The sequence below is a fragment of the Opisthocomus hoazin genome, chromosome 2 (assembly GCF_030867145.1).
Source record: "Opisthocomus hoazin isolate bOpiHoa1 chromosome 2, bOpiHoa1.hap1, whole genome shotgun sequence".
NCBI lineage: Eukaryota > Metazoa > Chordata > Aves > Opisthocomiformes > Opisthocomidae > Opisthocomus > Opisthocomus hoazin.
The window spans coordinates 74,471,459-74,486,533 of record NC_134415.1 but is presented as its reverse complement, the minus strand read 5'-3'; the positions used below and the strand labels follow the sequence as shown (position 1 = coordinate 74,486,533).

Below are 15,075 nucleotides of genomic sequence, written 5' to 3'. Positions count from 1 at the left end.
GACAAACACCTGCCGACTCCAGAACTTGTACGGTATAGAAAAAGGTAATGAAAAGTACCACTGCAAAAAAGTACTTAAATTCATTCTTAAGTCTGTCTTAAAGCACACACTGAAATCTTATGTACGGCCTGCTGAACAATGAAACTGATGAATTATTTTCTTGAGACAAGGCAAAAGTTCCAGACAAGAATGGATTCAAGTTTTTTATATCAATAGAATATATTTCTAGTTTAGAAAGATTATATTATGAAAAGGTGGTGATTTCAAACTCAAAAAATTAAAACTGTATTGAGATAGGATACATTTCACATTGATTGTATATATCAAAACATTGCAAATCATTTGGATCTTAGTATAAATATTTCATGTCATCTTTTGATAGAAATATATGAAGAACTTCTGTCAGTCAGGAAGCTGACCAGAATTTACAATATGTTAATTATAAACTAATATGGGTTTAAATACAGCTAATTTTCCCTCTGTCTCCTGACATATTTTGTGTAGAGGTCTGCGTATCTAATGAGAAGATAAGAAAGGCTGTTTACGTAAACTGTTTTGTACCTCAGTCTCACTTGCTTTGTTAATTTTGTAAAGGACATTAAAGTTAGCACTCAGCAGTCAAATAGCTTAGCATGTTTGAAGAATACTCCACTTTAAACAGAAAGAAGGCACTACAGAGACTCAACAGTGTCATCCTAGCTCTGCACTGGACTCTCAGCACAAGATCATTATTGATGAAATGTGGTCTAGCACACAGGACCAGTAGCTGATACAGTGAAGTTAGCCCTTGCCTCCTGATTGGCAGAAGTCAGTTTTGTCGTCAGCTCTTCCTTCAGGTTTTCCAGCTGCTGTCGGAGCTGATTCTTATCATCCTCCAAATGCAGTTTCTCCTTCTCAAATTGCTGCTCCAACTCCTTTGGAAATAAGAAGGATGGAAGAAATATTAAATACTTGCCATACAGTCATCACAAAGTACAGGTGTACCACATGAAAGTGATTCCTCCTGGCATAAATATTCCTGATCTCCAGCAAGACTTGTCCTTTCCTTCAAGTGTTAAAATGTGAACATTTATTTCCTTCTATAATGGATACCTTATTTTTCCAGTTTATTTTCTAATCTAACATCCTTGATTAATTTCTAACATCCTTGATTAATCACAAAATAAATACAAACAGGACTTTCTTCTCCACTACTAGTTTCAATTTACATTTAATTATCACAATTACTAAAACAATATCTGCTTTCACAGTTTTTCAGTTGACAGAATGCAGAAGCTTTCACTTTTTATAAAATTACACTGATAATATGCTTATCCTTCAGCCTTTATATCTCCTACACATAATCCCCACAGAATATAATAAAGTTTAAAATCCAAACTGAACTTTGGGAAGTTTTTCAGGCTATTATGATAAATGAAAAATGCCTCACACCATATCTATAAAATTCACATAGAACCAAGAGAAATCAACAATTAGTCTTCAGGTTCAACTATATGGAAAGAATCAAAATAACACCTCGGTTTTCATTCCATCTCTGTGGAGCAATAGCCAAATTCTGAAAACAACTCTGCTGGACGAATTACATTTCTCTTACCTGAGCCTATGTTGTATATGCTATATGTATATGCATATGTTAGAAACTTTTTTCTTTTTCTTAGGGAGAACTATAAACGTGTGCTTCAGGTTTATTAATATTCAGAACATATTTTCAGAAGAACAATTTCTGTCACAAAATACTTAACATGAAACACATTAATAGCTCTATTATATATTCCAGTGGAATATACTATATAAATTATTATACCACAAAGTCGTCTTGAAGAAAAATAAGGTTGCCAGGTAAGGTTCTCCAGAGCCAGGTAATACAAAACTTCAAGGTTTTCTACGCAGCTACAGAGCCTCCTTTATCAACTGCCTCCTCTGGATTCAGCTGTAATGCAAGGCTTAGCACTGATTCAGTGCCTCTGTGTAGCCCTGGGCTCAGATTTCTGAGAAATCAACATCATCATCTCAGAAACAGCTATGAAAATACACAGACCAGAGCCACGCACGGAACAAGAAGTACAACTGCAAGCATTGGTAAGATTGCAGAGACGAGGAGAGTTAAGAGCTTAAGAATTCAGGAGGAAAAAGAGACTCTCACAAAAAGGTATAGAGAGCTCCAAGGAAAACCAGGGAGCTGGAAGACAGCAACTTAGCGTTATCCAGCTCTTTCAAGAAGCCACAGAGACTAACCCTTCCTCATCTAAAACCAGAGACTCCTCCAGTGTTTTGATGGGGGTGGTAAGCATATTAAGCTTAGCAGCTTTTTAGTTCTAGCACTCCACTAGGGTGTGCAATAGGCAACAAATGATTTGTGTATAAACTGCTTGCACGATCTCTTTGTTCATGGCAGAAGTTGGACAAAGTGACAAAACAGAGGGTTACACTTTGAGTAATACATTGCTATACAGCGTTACTCAGCAAGCGCGTGTTTCTTCACTGGGCCCCCGGTATCAATTGCCACACGAGGCAAGTGATGCTTGCTAAGTGAGACTTGCTGAATTTTTCTTCTTCACACTGTGAAATCTGCTGGCTGTGAAGTTTCACTAGTGCTGTTCAGACCCTATTCTCATAACTGAGCAATCAGTTCTTCTATGATACTCGTCAATACAGCTGTGCAGTACTGCACAATTATTAGCAGCTCTATTTTCATAATCCTCCTATGAACTGATGCCATTTTTACAGCTCATTTTATAGATGGAAGAAGAGACAGATTTAAGCCATTTCTTGAATCCTACACTCGTTCTTTAGAATTCTCTTCTTTTCCATTTTTTTCACATATTTCCAAACCCCAGGTGCCTTTCTCAGTCTTCCAGTCCCAATAAATTACTCACGCCTTCTATCTCAAGGCTCCTTGTACCATGCTTCCTCCTCGTACTAAATTCAACTCTTCTCTGCATTCGAGACTGACTGTTTCTTCCTTAAATTACTCAGACAACACAACATGTGCTTAGCGAGACAGGTTTGACAAAGGAGACAGTATACTGATTAACATTTACTGAGATCCCGACCCTCATGTCTTTTCATAGTTAATTTTCCCTTGCTAAAGTTTCACATTTCTCACATTTATAGAGCTGTTCCCTAATTTAAATCATTAAATGATTTAAGAACAAACATTTTATGATATTGTTTTATTGTCTGTATTATTTTGATAAGAAACAGAAGAAAACAAACCAAAAAGAACCCCACATTTTACTGAAATAAAAGAAAGATACTCCCAGAAACCCTTGAGAGACATGATTTTAATAACAGGCATGTTTAAAGTTAAAAAGAAAGTAAACCTGAAAGATGAGATGCATGTATGTCTCTGAGAAATACTTCCATTAGTGGGAGACATGAACGAATCTTTGGGATTTATTCAAAGTAAAGCTAAGAAGCAACATATCAACAAAATGAAAAAAAAATCAGTCTAAGATGCACTTCACTAACTACAACTGTCTTTCTTGGTATGTTTCCTGTGAACACACCAGAAAGCATAATGAAACCTTAAACTATTAATATTTATCCCATATTTACTGCATAAGGCAAAATTTGTATATGATGTACATACAATCAGATTAGGAAATAATTCAAAATTGGTCCTCTTATTCGTCCCAACAAAGAAAAGGCCAATTTTGTGAAACAAAAAGGCCTTTCAGTTTCAGGATTGCAGTCAAAGGTAAATGAATAGTCGATATACAGTTAGCATAATTTTATGATGTAAGTTAGGAACAGCTGCTGTTATCTTCTGATTGTACACAGAGTCAAGTACTAATAATATCTTTTTGTACTTCTGGACTGTTTATGAAAATTTTAAATAAATATTAGGATAACACAATATTTCATCTCCTTCAGAAGAACTGATCTTGAGTGATCTACCAACCTTTCTGAATACGGGTCACAAAACCCGGAAAAATACACCTACTATACTCAAAAAGAAAGATGTAGTGAGCTGAGAATTTCTCTTCTGTATGCAGACAAATGACAGTATAAATGCTCTTTTTTTTTTTTTAGCAAGATATATGTTATTTTAATAAAGGCTGAGCAGTTTGTCTTCAGAGAAGCACAGCAGATCTGCAGGTAACTCCAAATAAAACTGGCCATACAACAAAACCATGCACTACATGTTTCCAACGCTATCATTTGCTTTTTGTAGTATGTTTGATTATTAAGAAAACACAAACCTACCATCTGTAGTTTTTTCTTCTCCTTATTAGCATTACTGTGCACAGCCTCAATTGCAGTATGGTGTTTCCATGCCAATTCTTCTAAGGTCTTGGAATGAGCCTCCTTTAACTGTGCAGCCTCTCCTTCCAATCTTGCTTGCAATTTCACCAGCTCCTTCTCATAATATTCACGTTGTGTCTCCCTTGCTTCATGCACTTTCTATAAGCGACAGAGAAAAATAAAATTATTTCTATTAACCGGTAAAACACGAACAGTAGGAGGAAAAAACCCAAAAACATTACTGGTGACATAAATCTACAGAAATTAACTTCCGTACAAAACAAACTGAGCAATCACTAAGCACTGACTAAATAATTCCATAACCAAAAAGGTAGTTTCAATATATCCATGCACAGCAATCTAGCCATATTAAAAAAATCTGTTTTTTTCCTCTATTTAATCTGGGAAAACAGCAATCAGGTATTAAGTCTATAGAAAATTTCAGTTTAGTATTTTCAAACATGTTCAGCACATGTTCAGAGAAAGGCTTTTTTAAGTGTTCTTTAACCATTTCACCTTTCTGCTCACTGAGATACTTTAGATACTAGACACCTACACGTGAAGCCAAAAATTAAATTAAATTGTTAGAAGATGTCTAAAGCAGTCTGAACATCATCTAATCTGACTTCCCTCTACTCTCACTTTACACTCCACATGAATCATTGTACGTTGCTACACAGGATATACTGGGAACGTACTGCTATCAGTCCTAGTCCTGTCATATCAAACAAAAATTAAAAAACAATCAAGTTGTGGTTTTTTTTTGAGAATTTCAAGTCTGTTATTTTTATTCAACTAAAGCCAATAAGCAGTTTAACCTTCTCCAAGGCCAGAATTTGCTGCCTTTGTCGCTCATCCAGACTTTGTGTTTTGCTTTGTAATAAGTTTCTTTCCTCTTCCAGCTGGGATAGTTTTTCTTTTAATCTAGACTTTTCCGATTCCAAATCTCTGATCGTAACTTCTTGAGTCATTTGAGTAGCTTGAAGCATTCCAATGTGACCTAAAAACAAAATAGCTCTTTAAAACCTCACAGCACTGGTTTCACATAACTGGAGTATACTTCAGCCATTTCTAGAAGTCCAGTTCTAGCAGAAGCTTTCATATGGATCTCCATTATCTTCACTGCAACGCTTACCTTCCCCTCCACTTCGGCCTTTTTAGTTTTATTGTAAAAATGTCCAACAACAGCAGAGCGCTTGGTGCTGGGGCTCCTTTACTTTCAGTTTGCCTTGTTCAAAGTTGCATAGTGACTCCGAGAGAAAGTCGAGGTAGGCAATGGTATGAACACAGACATTCTGTCTTGAAGAACTCACCCCATCTAAAACTGTACATTTTTACCCCACTATAAGCTACATAACAGAAAGCAAAAGACTAAAGTCTAATGATAAATATGTTCCTGTTTTATCAAACTCATAATTCAACCAGCATGCTAGGTATAGCGGCTGAAGCTATAAAGCTTATGTAATTACACTTTGTTAATTTTGCTATAGGGATGTGACTAAAAGATGTAACAGAACTCATTCTCTCCACAGTAAAGCAGGATCTAAATTTTTGCAGTTTAGAGGCTCGCTTTTAAGTTCTTCATCTACACTAAAAAAAAAAAAAAATCTTCAGAGCTAGACAGTATAATCATCTGTGTACAGTGGAAAAAGATTTATGACTTCAGAAATTTTTGTCCTTGTTCTTCTGAATTTACAGCTGTATTATTGGAAATGTTACTACTAGGTAACTGACTAAAGCAGTGAAACAGCTGTTATTCTGGGAAAGGCTTAGGAGGGGACAGAAGACTATTCTGGAAAATAGGTTTCTTCAACTCAACAACTGAGAGGACACTCCTAAGTTTGTTCAATTGAAAGACAAAGAGAGGATATTCTCCCACTGTTTTAACATCTTTGTAGAAGCATCACTAAGTCATACCTAAGTTGACATTCCATGCTGGAATGGATTCTTTTGTTAGAAACACCCTATTATCCCTTTCATAAATTGCAGGACATAGACATGTTTGAAATATGCTAATTTTTAAAAAGCATAGGATAAATTGAAGTTGTAACTAAACAGATTTTCAAGAAATATACAGAGATCCTTAAGAGTTTCACATAAAGAAAGCACCCAGACAAGAAACTGTATTATTTACTCAGAACAATTTTTTTAAATTTTTGTAGTCATAACTTCTAGTAGAGACTCCCTCCCCCTCCATTTTACATGGGCCAAAAAGGAAACTGTTTTAGCCTTTGCTGCCTGTGGACACTGACGTGAAAGGAAGGACAGTAGGATACGTAATGGAATTTGGCCATGAAAAATGTTTCAGAATTAGCAGTATTTTTATGAACAATGCACAGGTCTAATTGTACCAAGCTTTGAAGAATTCTAAGAGTCATTTTGGCATATTTGTTTAACACAACTAAAAACTGAAGAGAAAAACTTAAGATAACAGGTACGCTTAACTTCTTTAACATTTCAATAACTACCTCGTCTCAGAAGTTCAGCCCTTTAAGAAATGTATTTGCAAACCCAGATTTTAGAATGTAACAAGGAGAATAATTGTACAAGAATTTCAACTTTGTCACGAAGTACTAAGCATATGCCTATTTTCTTGTAAGCACATAAACACTGATCTAGAGCCTTTGTCCTCGCAATACCAACACACAATGCAGGTTTCCCATTCCTCATGCTCTACACAGAAAGTAAGAAACACAGCAGTTTTCTTTCCAGTCTGGAACCTCAGAATAAATGGAAGAAGAATATATTAACTTCCCATAATAGACTTAATACAGCGTTCTCAAATTGCAATACAACAAGTAAATATTTTGTATGGTAATTAAGTATGAGAATTTAGTTTCTTTGGGGCAGGATTTTTTGACTTCCAGGTGTGAGCTGAAATTCAAAGGAGATGGCAGCAGGCCAGCGTCAGAAACCATTTCCAAACAGGCTGGTAATCAATTATATCACATGGTAAAGTCCTGGTGGCATGACTGTAAACAGGGCTCCTGGTTCTTGCTGCGCAGCAAAATGCTGCAGAGTGAAGATGCCCTACCGATGGTGCCACTGAGCTCAGTAACAGTGTGCATACAATGGAATTTCCGGTAAAGCTAAAAACCTCAGTGCCAGAGGAGACCGGTGCTGGACTCACAGGCTAGCTGACTCCATGCCATCATTAATATGGAAAAACAGCCTGGATATTTACGGTTGTTTCCACTAAATCTGGGTCTGGCTGCTGAACCCTTCCCATGCCTCTGCCTAAAGAACGAAACAGCAATGGTCAAGCAGTGTACAAGAACAGGGTTTTTTTCGCCCCCAACAGTCTCAGGTCATTATGAGTGCCTCACACAACTTTTTGAAAGGCCAGAATCACATTTGAAATGCTCTTAGCAGGATCCAATTCCTTTTAGCTACTTACATACAGTAGGGACCTTGCAGTCCTGGGTTCCTGCTGGCCTCCATATTGTCCGAACATATAGCCTAGACTATTCCTAGCATTCACCTTAGCTCGCTCTTCTATGCCTCTTGTCCTAGGCATGAAGCTATCCTAGGCAGCAGACACACTCCGCTCATCTGTAGGAACTGCTTAATTATTTAAAGGGCAGAAATAAAGCCATGATACAGGCTACATTCACATACATTCACATACACATTTTGATGCCACGTGTAGACATCTGCAATAGTAAACTATTACAGTAATAGTAAACATAGTATTACATATAGTATATCATATAATTAGCAAACTATTACAGTATTAGCAAGTTAGCGCTGTGAAGTATTTTCTGACCCTAAGGCCAACTGACACAGTCTGGCAACATCCCAGCTTTCAAAACAAGGTGATCATATCAAAGCCGACTTTTGGGAAGGGCCTCCAGGCTTGTGCTAACTTGTGTGGAAAATAATCAGGTATTTCTACAAATGGTCTAGTTGAACAAGGCCAAAGATAAGCCAGAGGCTTATTTTTAGCCTACAGTCCTACCTACAGTACAGTTAACCAAGTTGACGTACTTGGGCCCATGCCCTACCACTAAGCAGTCTACTAGAAAGACAACACCAAGAAGTTACAACTTGCATATGTACAGGCAAAGCTTAAACCATTTTCTATGCCTTTCCATACGCCAACAAGCACAGAGAAGTCAAGAAAACAGCTATAAAGAAAACCCTGATTTATTACTGATAAGCTGTAAGTCTTCTGACAGTACGCGTAAAGAAAAGTACTGCAGTCCCAGTGAAAAGACAAGGCAACTGAAAAAGGACAGAGAGACAGAAAGCTTGTCTCGGTGACTTTGTGGAGAACAGATACACAGCAGGAGCACTCTGTACAAGTGCAGATAAGGCAAGAAATTCCAAGACCAGGAAGATGTGTGTGTGCCATATGAAGTAGAACATTTGGACAAATAAGTACACAAAAAATGAATCATAAATACAATGCACATGATATCAAAACAGTTTAAGACACAAACTTGTCACAAACATCTCTGGACAACACTGAACAGTCTTTTGGCACTCTAAACCTGCACAAGGTTAACATAAAGAGGAAAGGCCAGAATACACAGACGAAGTTCATTTCCAGATTAAGTTACTGACATACATACTGGCTTTGAGAACAAGATCAGTGGCCTGCTGCTGTAAGCGCTCTCTGGCAGCTGCTAGCTCACTTTCGACTTCTTTGTGTTTGCTTAACAATGACATCTCCTCCTCCTTCACGTCATCTAGCTGTTTTTGAAGAACCTAGAGGAAGAACAGTATAATGTCTGTTATCACTATATAAAATTATGTTAAATTTAAGTGAGCATTAGGTTAAAATGTACAGGAAAGACCCTTCAGCAAACAAGTTTTCTTCTTACAAAATCTGAAATCTTGTAATGTTACCATAATGTTAATTTTGTATTATGTGTTTTTCCAAAAATATTGTTGAAGCACTACAAGATACGGGATATATGGAATGACAAGGATGAAAAAGAGAAATGTGACAGTATCCAAAAAGGTATATGGAAAATAAAAAACAGTAAAATGGTCCACGGAGTTTGGGGGCCAATTTGAGAAACCTGGTTTGTAGTACCTGAGAGATCTTCACATTGAAGAATCTATTATACATTCACAGCAGTTTACAGTGTCCTTTATTGCAACTGTGAGTGCTGAGTACTGACACAAATTAAGCTGCACATAGATATACATTAAATGAGAGCTAGGTGATTAGGTAAATCAAACTTTCACTACAAGTCTGATGTACTGATTCACAATAGCATATCTTGGGTTGTCTAATGATGATGCGTTCTCAGCGACGCAGGAAGGAAAAAGATATCTCATTCTGTTTTAAAAGGAAAGCCACATTTCTCATCTTTCAAGTCACTGGAATAGTAAAGGGTCATTTCAGAAACTAAAGCAGGAACCAGAATTGGGGAAAACACTGGACAGGATGTGTAATGAAACAAGGACACCAGAAGTGGTGAGACTATGCCTTTGGTCACCTCATTCACGATGATCAGAGCAGGACCTGACTTTAAAATCTGCTGCAAATACTTTATTAGACTCTTCCTCTTCTTTGGAACCAATATGAACTCCTTTACTGCAGGAATGATCAACATACAGTGGGTTTCCTCTTTGCTGCAGCTTGCCAGAAACCCACCTACCTGACATAGTCAATTGAAAGGTAAGAGTTCTGCTTTGTTAACTGAACAGAGATGGAAATGAACTTTTCGAAAGCCCTTTGTGAAACTGGAGAAAGGTATTCTGAATTTAACATCTGATAAAGATGGCAGTCTTCTTTCACACAATACCCTGTAGCCTTTGCACAAGAAGTAAGGACAGTCAAAAGTCAGGCTGGAATTAGACTGTAAATGGGAAAAGCTCATGGCCCATCTTGACTCTGCCCAATGATGCTTCCAAAAATTACTACGACCATCACATTTAATGTACTCCTGGCTTTAAAACTTGAGAGCAACTACTGCAAAAGACATGACACTCAAGCTTACCCACATAAATTACTGTTCTTCAGGCCTCAGCACAGCTACCAAAACCCAAGGAGGAAAAGATTCTGTGGAACTCTGCAAGTCCAGCATACCCAGTCCTATTTTTTGCTGACCAAAAATTTCAGTCTTTGTATTTCTGGGGTGTCTTGTCCTTCTTTAAGGACAAGAAATTTTAGTGTCTAAATAACACTGTGTTGTGGTTTAACCTGGTAAGCAGTTAAGTACCACAGAGCCGCTCGCTCACTCCCCCAAGCAGGACAGGGGAGAGAATCAGAAGCGTAAAAGTGAGAAAACTCTTGGGTTGATATCAAGACAGTTTAATAGGTAAAGAAAAAGCCACGCACGCAAGCAAAGCAAAATAAGGAATTCATTCACTGCCTCCCATCAACAGGCAGGTGTTCAGCCATCTCCAGGAAAGCAGGGCTCCACCATGCGTAACGGTTACTTAGGAAGACAAGTGCCGTCACTCTGAATGTCCCCCTTCCTCCTCCTTCTCCCAGCTTTTGTGGCTGACCATGACGTCATACGGTATGGGACATCCCTTTGGTCACCTGAGGTCAGCTGTCCCAGCTGTGTCCCCTCCCAACTTCTCGTGCAGCCCCAGCCTACTTGCTGGTGAGGTGGTACAAGAAGCAGAAAAGGCCCTGACTGTGTAAGCACTGCTGGGAAACAGCTAAAACATCCCAATGTTATCAAAATTGTTTTCAGCACAAATCCAAAACATAGCCCCATACCAGCTAGGATGAAGAAAATTAACTCTATCCCAGCCAAAACCAGTATATGCTGAAAATGTGTGTAGTATTTCAGTTACTGTAGTCACAAATGAGCTCTACAAGTAAGACTGCACTGAATATAGAATATTAATTGTATTTATAGTGTCAGTTGCATGACATTCCCGTCAAACGCATTTCTGCAAGAAATTGTACAGGGTAGGTAAGTGGTTTCTCAATTTTTCTAGCAAGCATTTCAGTTTGTCAGCATAACATCTCAAATGGTACCAGTCCCCAACACTCTCCTTCCCTCTCCAAATCCTTTTTTTGGGGGGAGGGATCAATTTATGCGGAGACCTGATGTGGCATAGCTTTTTGCCCCCTCTTTTTTTTCTTCCTTTCTTTCTTTGTGGGGAGGGGAACAGGGTTTGGTTTGGGAATTTTTTTGTCTGTTCTTTAAGTGGTAACAGTTTTGAGTATACTACACTCTGGATAGTATGACTAGAACAAGCAAGTTCTGTTTATGAACAGCTGAAAGGAAAGAGACCAAAACCTTTCCCCTGGATAGGGGCTTCTAGTTTCTGTTGGACTATAAAGTAGCATTAATTCAATCCGGGAAAAAATACACACTTAAAATAAATTTTAAAATATAAACAAATAAAAAAAAAATTTAGAAGCACATGACAATGAAGTATGAGTGACAGAAAATTAAGTTCACATTTTCCAATCGCCTCAACCTACCAGCCTCATGGAGAGACAGCACAAATAGGAAAACAAAACTCACAGTCTTGGAAACAACATATCATCGGTCTCACCTGAACATTGTTTTCTGCTGTACCAAGAGCCACCTGAAGTTTTTGGCATTTTTCCCGTAGACTGGCAGCTTCATCCTGGACCATCTGCAATTCAGTTTTAAGCTTTCCCAGGTTCTTCCTTAACATACTTTCCTGGTTTTGAAATTCTTTTCTCAGCTCCGCTTCTTTTTCTTTGCAAGCGTGTAGACTTTCTGCTGTAAAAAGTTGGGATCTTTTCAAAGAATCAAGTTCATGTTCATAGAAGGACTGTGCTTTAGTGAGTTTGCCTTCATAGTCCTCAATAAGTTTTTTTCTTTCCAGCCTTAACTCTTCAACTTTACTGTTCAAGTCTTCCAGCTCCAGTCTATGCAATTCCTCCAGTTTTTCTTGCCCCTTACTTAAAGTAGCATTCTGACTCTGTTGAGTCTTCAGAAGTTCTTGAATCTCAAGCCTGTGGGCAGCTCTCAGGTCTTCCAGAGCTGTACGCTTGTCCTTCTCATACTGCACTTGCAACTGTATGAAACTTCGTAGCCTTTCCTCAAATTTCTTTCTGATCTCTTCTACTTCTCTTGACATGGTCACTACACGCTGGACATGCTGAGCTTCTGCACAAAGCTGCATATCTTCAACTCTCCCCTTATAGGCTTCAAATTCTGTCAAGGCCTGATGTTTCATCTTTTTATGATCTTCCAGTGACTCTTCTAAAACTTGGATCTTTCTCTTGAGATCCATTTCTTCTGCAACTTTACTTTTATACTGCAAGATCTTCTCTCTGGTCTCTGCAAGAATTTGTTGAATTTCTTCTTCATGAGCATCCTTAAGGGCTTGGATAGCAGCTTCATGTTCATCATTTTTAGTGTTCAAAGCATATATTACCTACAAACATGAAATAGCATTGTATTACAGAAAAGGCATTTGAGTTATCTGTGAAATCATAAGAAAAATCACCTAGGCACCCTAAAAGTTGCTTTGACCATCTGGCAGGTTTTCATGATACAAATAAGACACCAACTGTTCTTATGAGTGTGACTCCATAAACGCTGTATTAGTCATTACAATCTTAAGCATTTTGTCGAATGGTCTTTCTATACTTTTTAACTTATGATTTTGCTGATGAAGGTTTTGCCTTTATATGCATGTTGTTGCTGCAAATACCACTGGAGAAAAGCATATACAACACATCTGAAAAAGAAAACTATTTATTTAAAAGAAATAAAAGCATAGCCTAAAGAGAAATTTGAACAGAGGTTTGAAGAGAATAACACACACAGAGTATAAGTTACAATTGGAACAAAACCCAAATCTCAAATTCTTCCTTTCCAAATGTTAACATTTTAGAAACACCTAAAATTCCAAGATCAGTTGCTCTGGATTTTAGGCCTGATGACTGCCCAGATACAATTTCGTTTTTGACAGTTTATCTAGTAGGCATCCTGTGTATATGGATCTCCTAAGGTCTGAGGTCCCTCACTACATAAGCTCGCCAACTTTCCAGCCAAGTCAGCTGAACAGAAAAGTAGCTGACAGGGCAGCTCTGGGGAGCCCAGGGAGCCAAGCAGCTCAAGGTGGCAGGAAAAACAGCAGAGCTGCGTAACATTCAGGGAAAGTTTTAAAGGAACCAGATGTGTCCTACAGGATGTTTCGATTGTACCACAACAAGGTAGGTTGTCTTTTTGGTTTTTAACTAGGAAGTACTCTCATCCATACAGAGATGCAGATAAGTGTGTGTATACATGTGTATATATATGTATATATTAGTGAATACCCTTTTCATGCAATAAGTGGTTTTAATTCAATATTTTGTGCTCCAACAACTTTAACAAATTCCTACACTACCTCAATATGTTACAGGCAGCAGAGTTATAAAACACATCTGAACAGAAAAAACACCTTCTGATTAGTATATTTTGCATATCTTGAACAAGAAACAACAAAAATGGACAACAAAGAAGCAGCAAAGAGTTTAGAAAAAAGATGGCCTTTGGGGATTTTTTTTTTTTTTTTTTTTTTGTGAGGACAGAACCTGGACCAGTCCTCCATCAGCATTCAACCAGACAACAGAGAAAGACTGGGCTGACTAGCCCTCAGGGCCAGAAAATATGAAGAAAGGCCCCTTTTAACAGAAGTCCAGACACTGTATTCTAAATTTTATTGTCTGAAATTATAAACACCCCCCATTCCGTTACCTGTGCCAAAAAGACTGAGGGTAGGCTTCAGATTAAGGGAAAAAAAAAAAAAAAAAAAAAAAAAAGGGAGAGAGAAGAAAGAAAAACCTTCTGAAACAGTACCAGATGGAAAGAAAAACTGAACAGCCTCACTCACCTTTATATAGCAGCCTCACTCATCTTTATATAGCAAGGAAACAACTTTTTAAAAAAAAAAAGTCACCAAAACCAGTTTAACTTACATTATCCTAATTTTTCTAATATATGTACACATTATTTAATGAAAGAAGGAGAAACATAGCTCTGTGGTTTTGGCAACTGTTCTTAATACTGCTAATATACTGAGAATCAAAAAATTCCTCTAATACATTGAAAAAAATGACAACAAAACCGCAAGCAATCCCGTTAGCAGAATCACAGCTATCACTGCGACACCCTTCACCCAAGATTTAAACCTTTTATATTCTCATTGCCTTTGGTGATGCCAGCAGTAACTTCTGCCCACAAAGCTTTCACCTCCCTCCTGTCACTAACATACAGTCTCAGCTGTCGGATCCCAAAGGTTAGTTTCCCTGTCATTTAAATGGTGCCCAGTGCTCAACTCATTTGTTCATATCAGAAATACCTTGAAAAATGACATTTTTCTTTTATTTTTTAGAAAAAGTATATGCAGTATCTTGCATGAAGACGCCTTGGTTTAGGTTAGGTTAGAGAAGCTAGACAATGTAGTTAAAAAGGTATTATAAAAAAGATCACACATGATCAGGTGATTATAATAAGTATTTGCAGAACACCAGGTCAAATCCCATGCTCAGCACAGCCCTTGACTCCTGTTTTTGTGCACAAAAGTGCCATAATGTTGTTCTTCACTTCAGGCAGTGTTCCAGCCTCAGGTTATGCAGCACCATAATCTGCAGAAAGTATAAATCACATAGCATTTTCAAGGGCATTACGATTTGGCAATGGCACCCTCACTGAAAATTCCAAGTGAAAAATAAGCCTATATACAATGCTGGATTCAGCAGATATCTTTGAATTCTCATCATCCACTTACTCCATACAAAAAGCACTGAACACCTACAAATTCAATAACCACCATTCATTCCCTAAATGAAGGGCACAGATATCTTCTGGAAAACATAAAAATACCATAAAATACATGCAACAATCTAGTATCATAACGTATGTTCTTCAGCAACCTGAATTC

At 37.7% G+C, this 15,075-nt stretch overlaps 1 protein-coding gene across 1 annotated transcript in view; it reads right to left on the bottom strand.

The window, feature by feature from the left end:
* FAM184A (family with sequence similarity 184 member A) overlaps positions 1-15,075 on the bottom strand; it is a 74,522-nt gene that overhangs the window by 36,257 nt on the left and 23,190 nt on the right. Inside the window, exons 2-6 of the mRNA XM_075414152.1 lie at positions 11,725-12,579; positions 8,823-8,958; positions 5,067-5,248; positions 4,210-4,407; positions 792-914 (exon numbers count right to left, since the gene is read on the bottom strand). Coding sequence (XP_075270267.1) covers positions 792-914; positions 4,210-4,407; positions 5,067-5,248; positions 8,823-8,958; positions 11,725-12,579 — 1,494 coding nt within the window. The remainder of the gene's footprint in view (positions 1-791; positions 915-4,209; positions 4,408-5,066; positions 5,249-8,822; positions 8,959-11,724; positions 12,580-15,075) is intronic.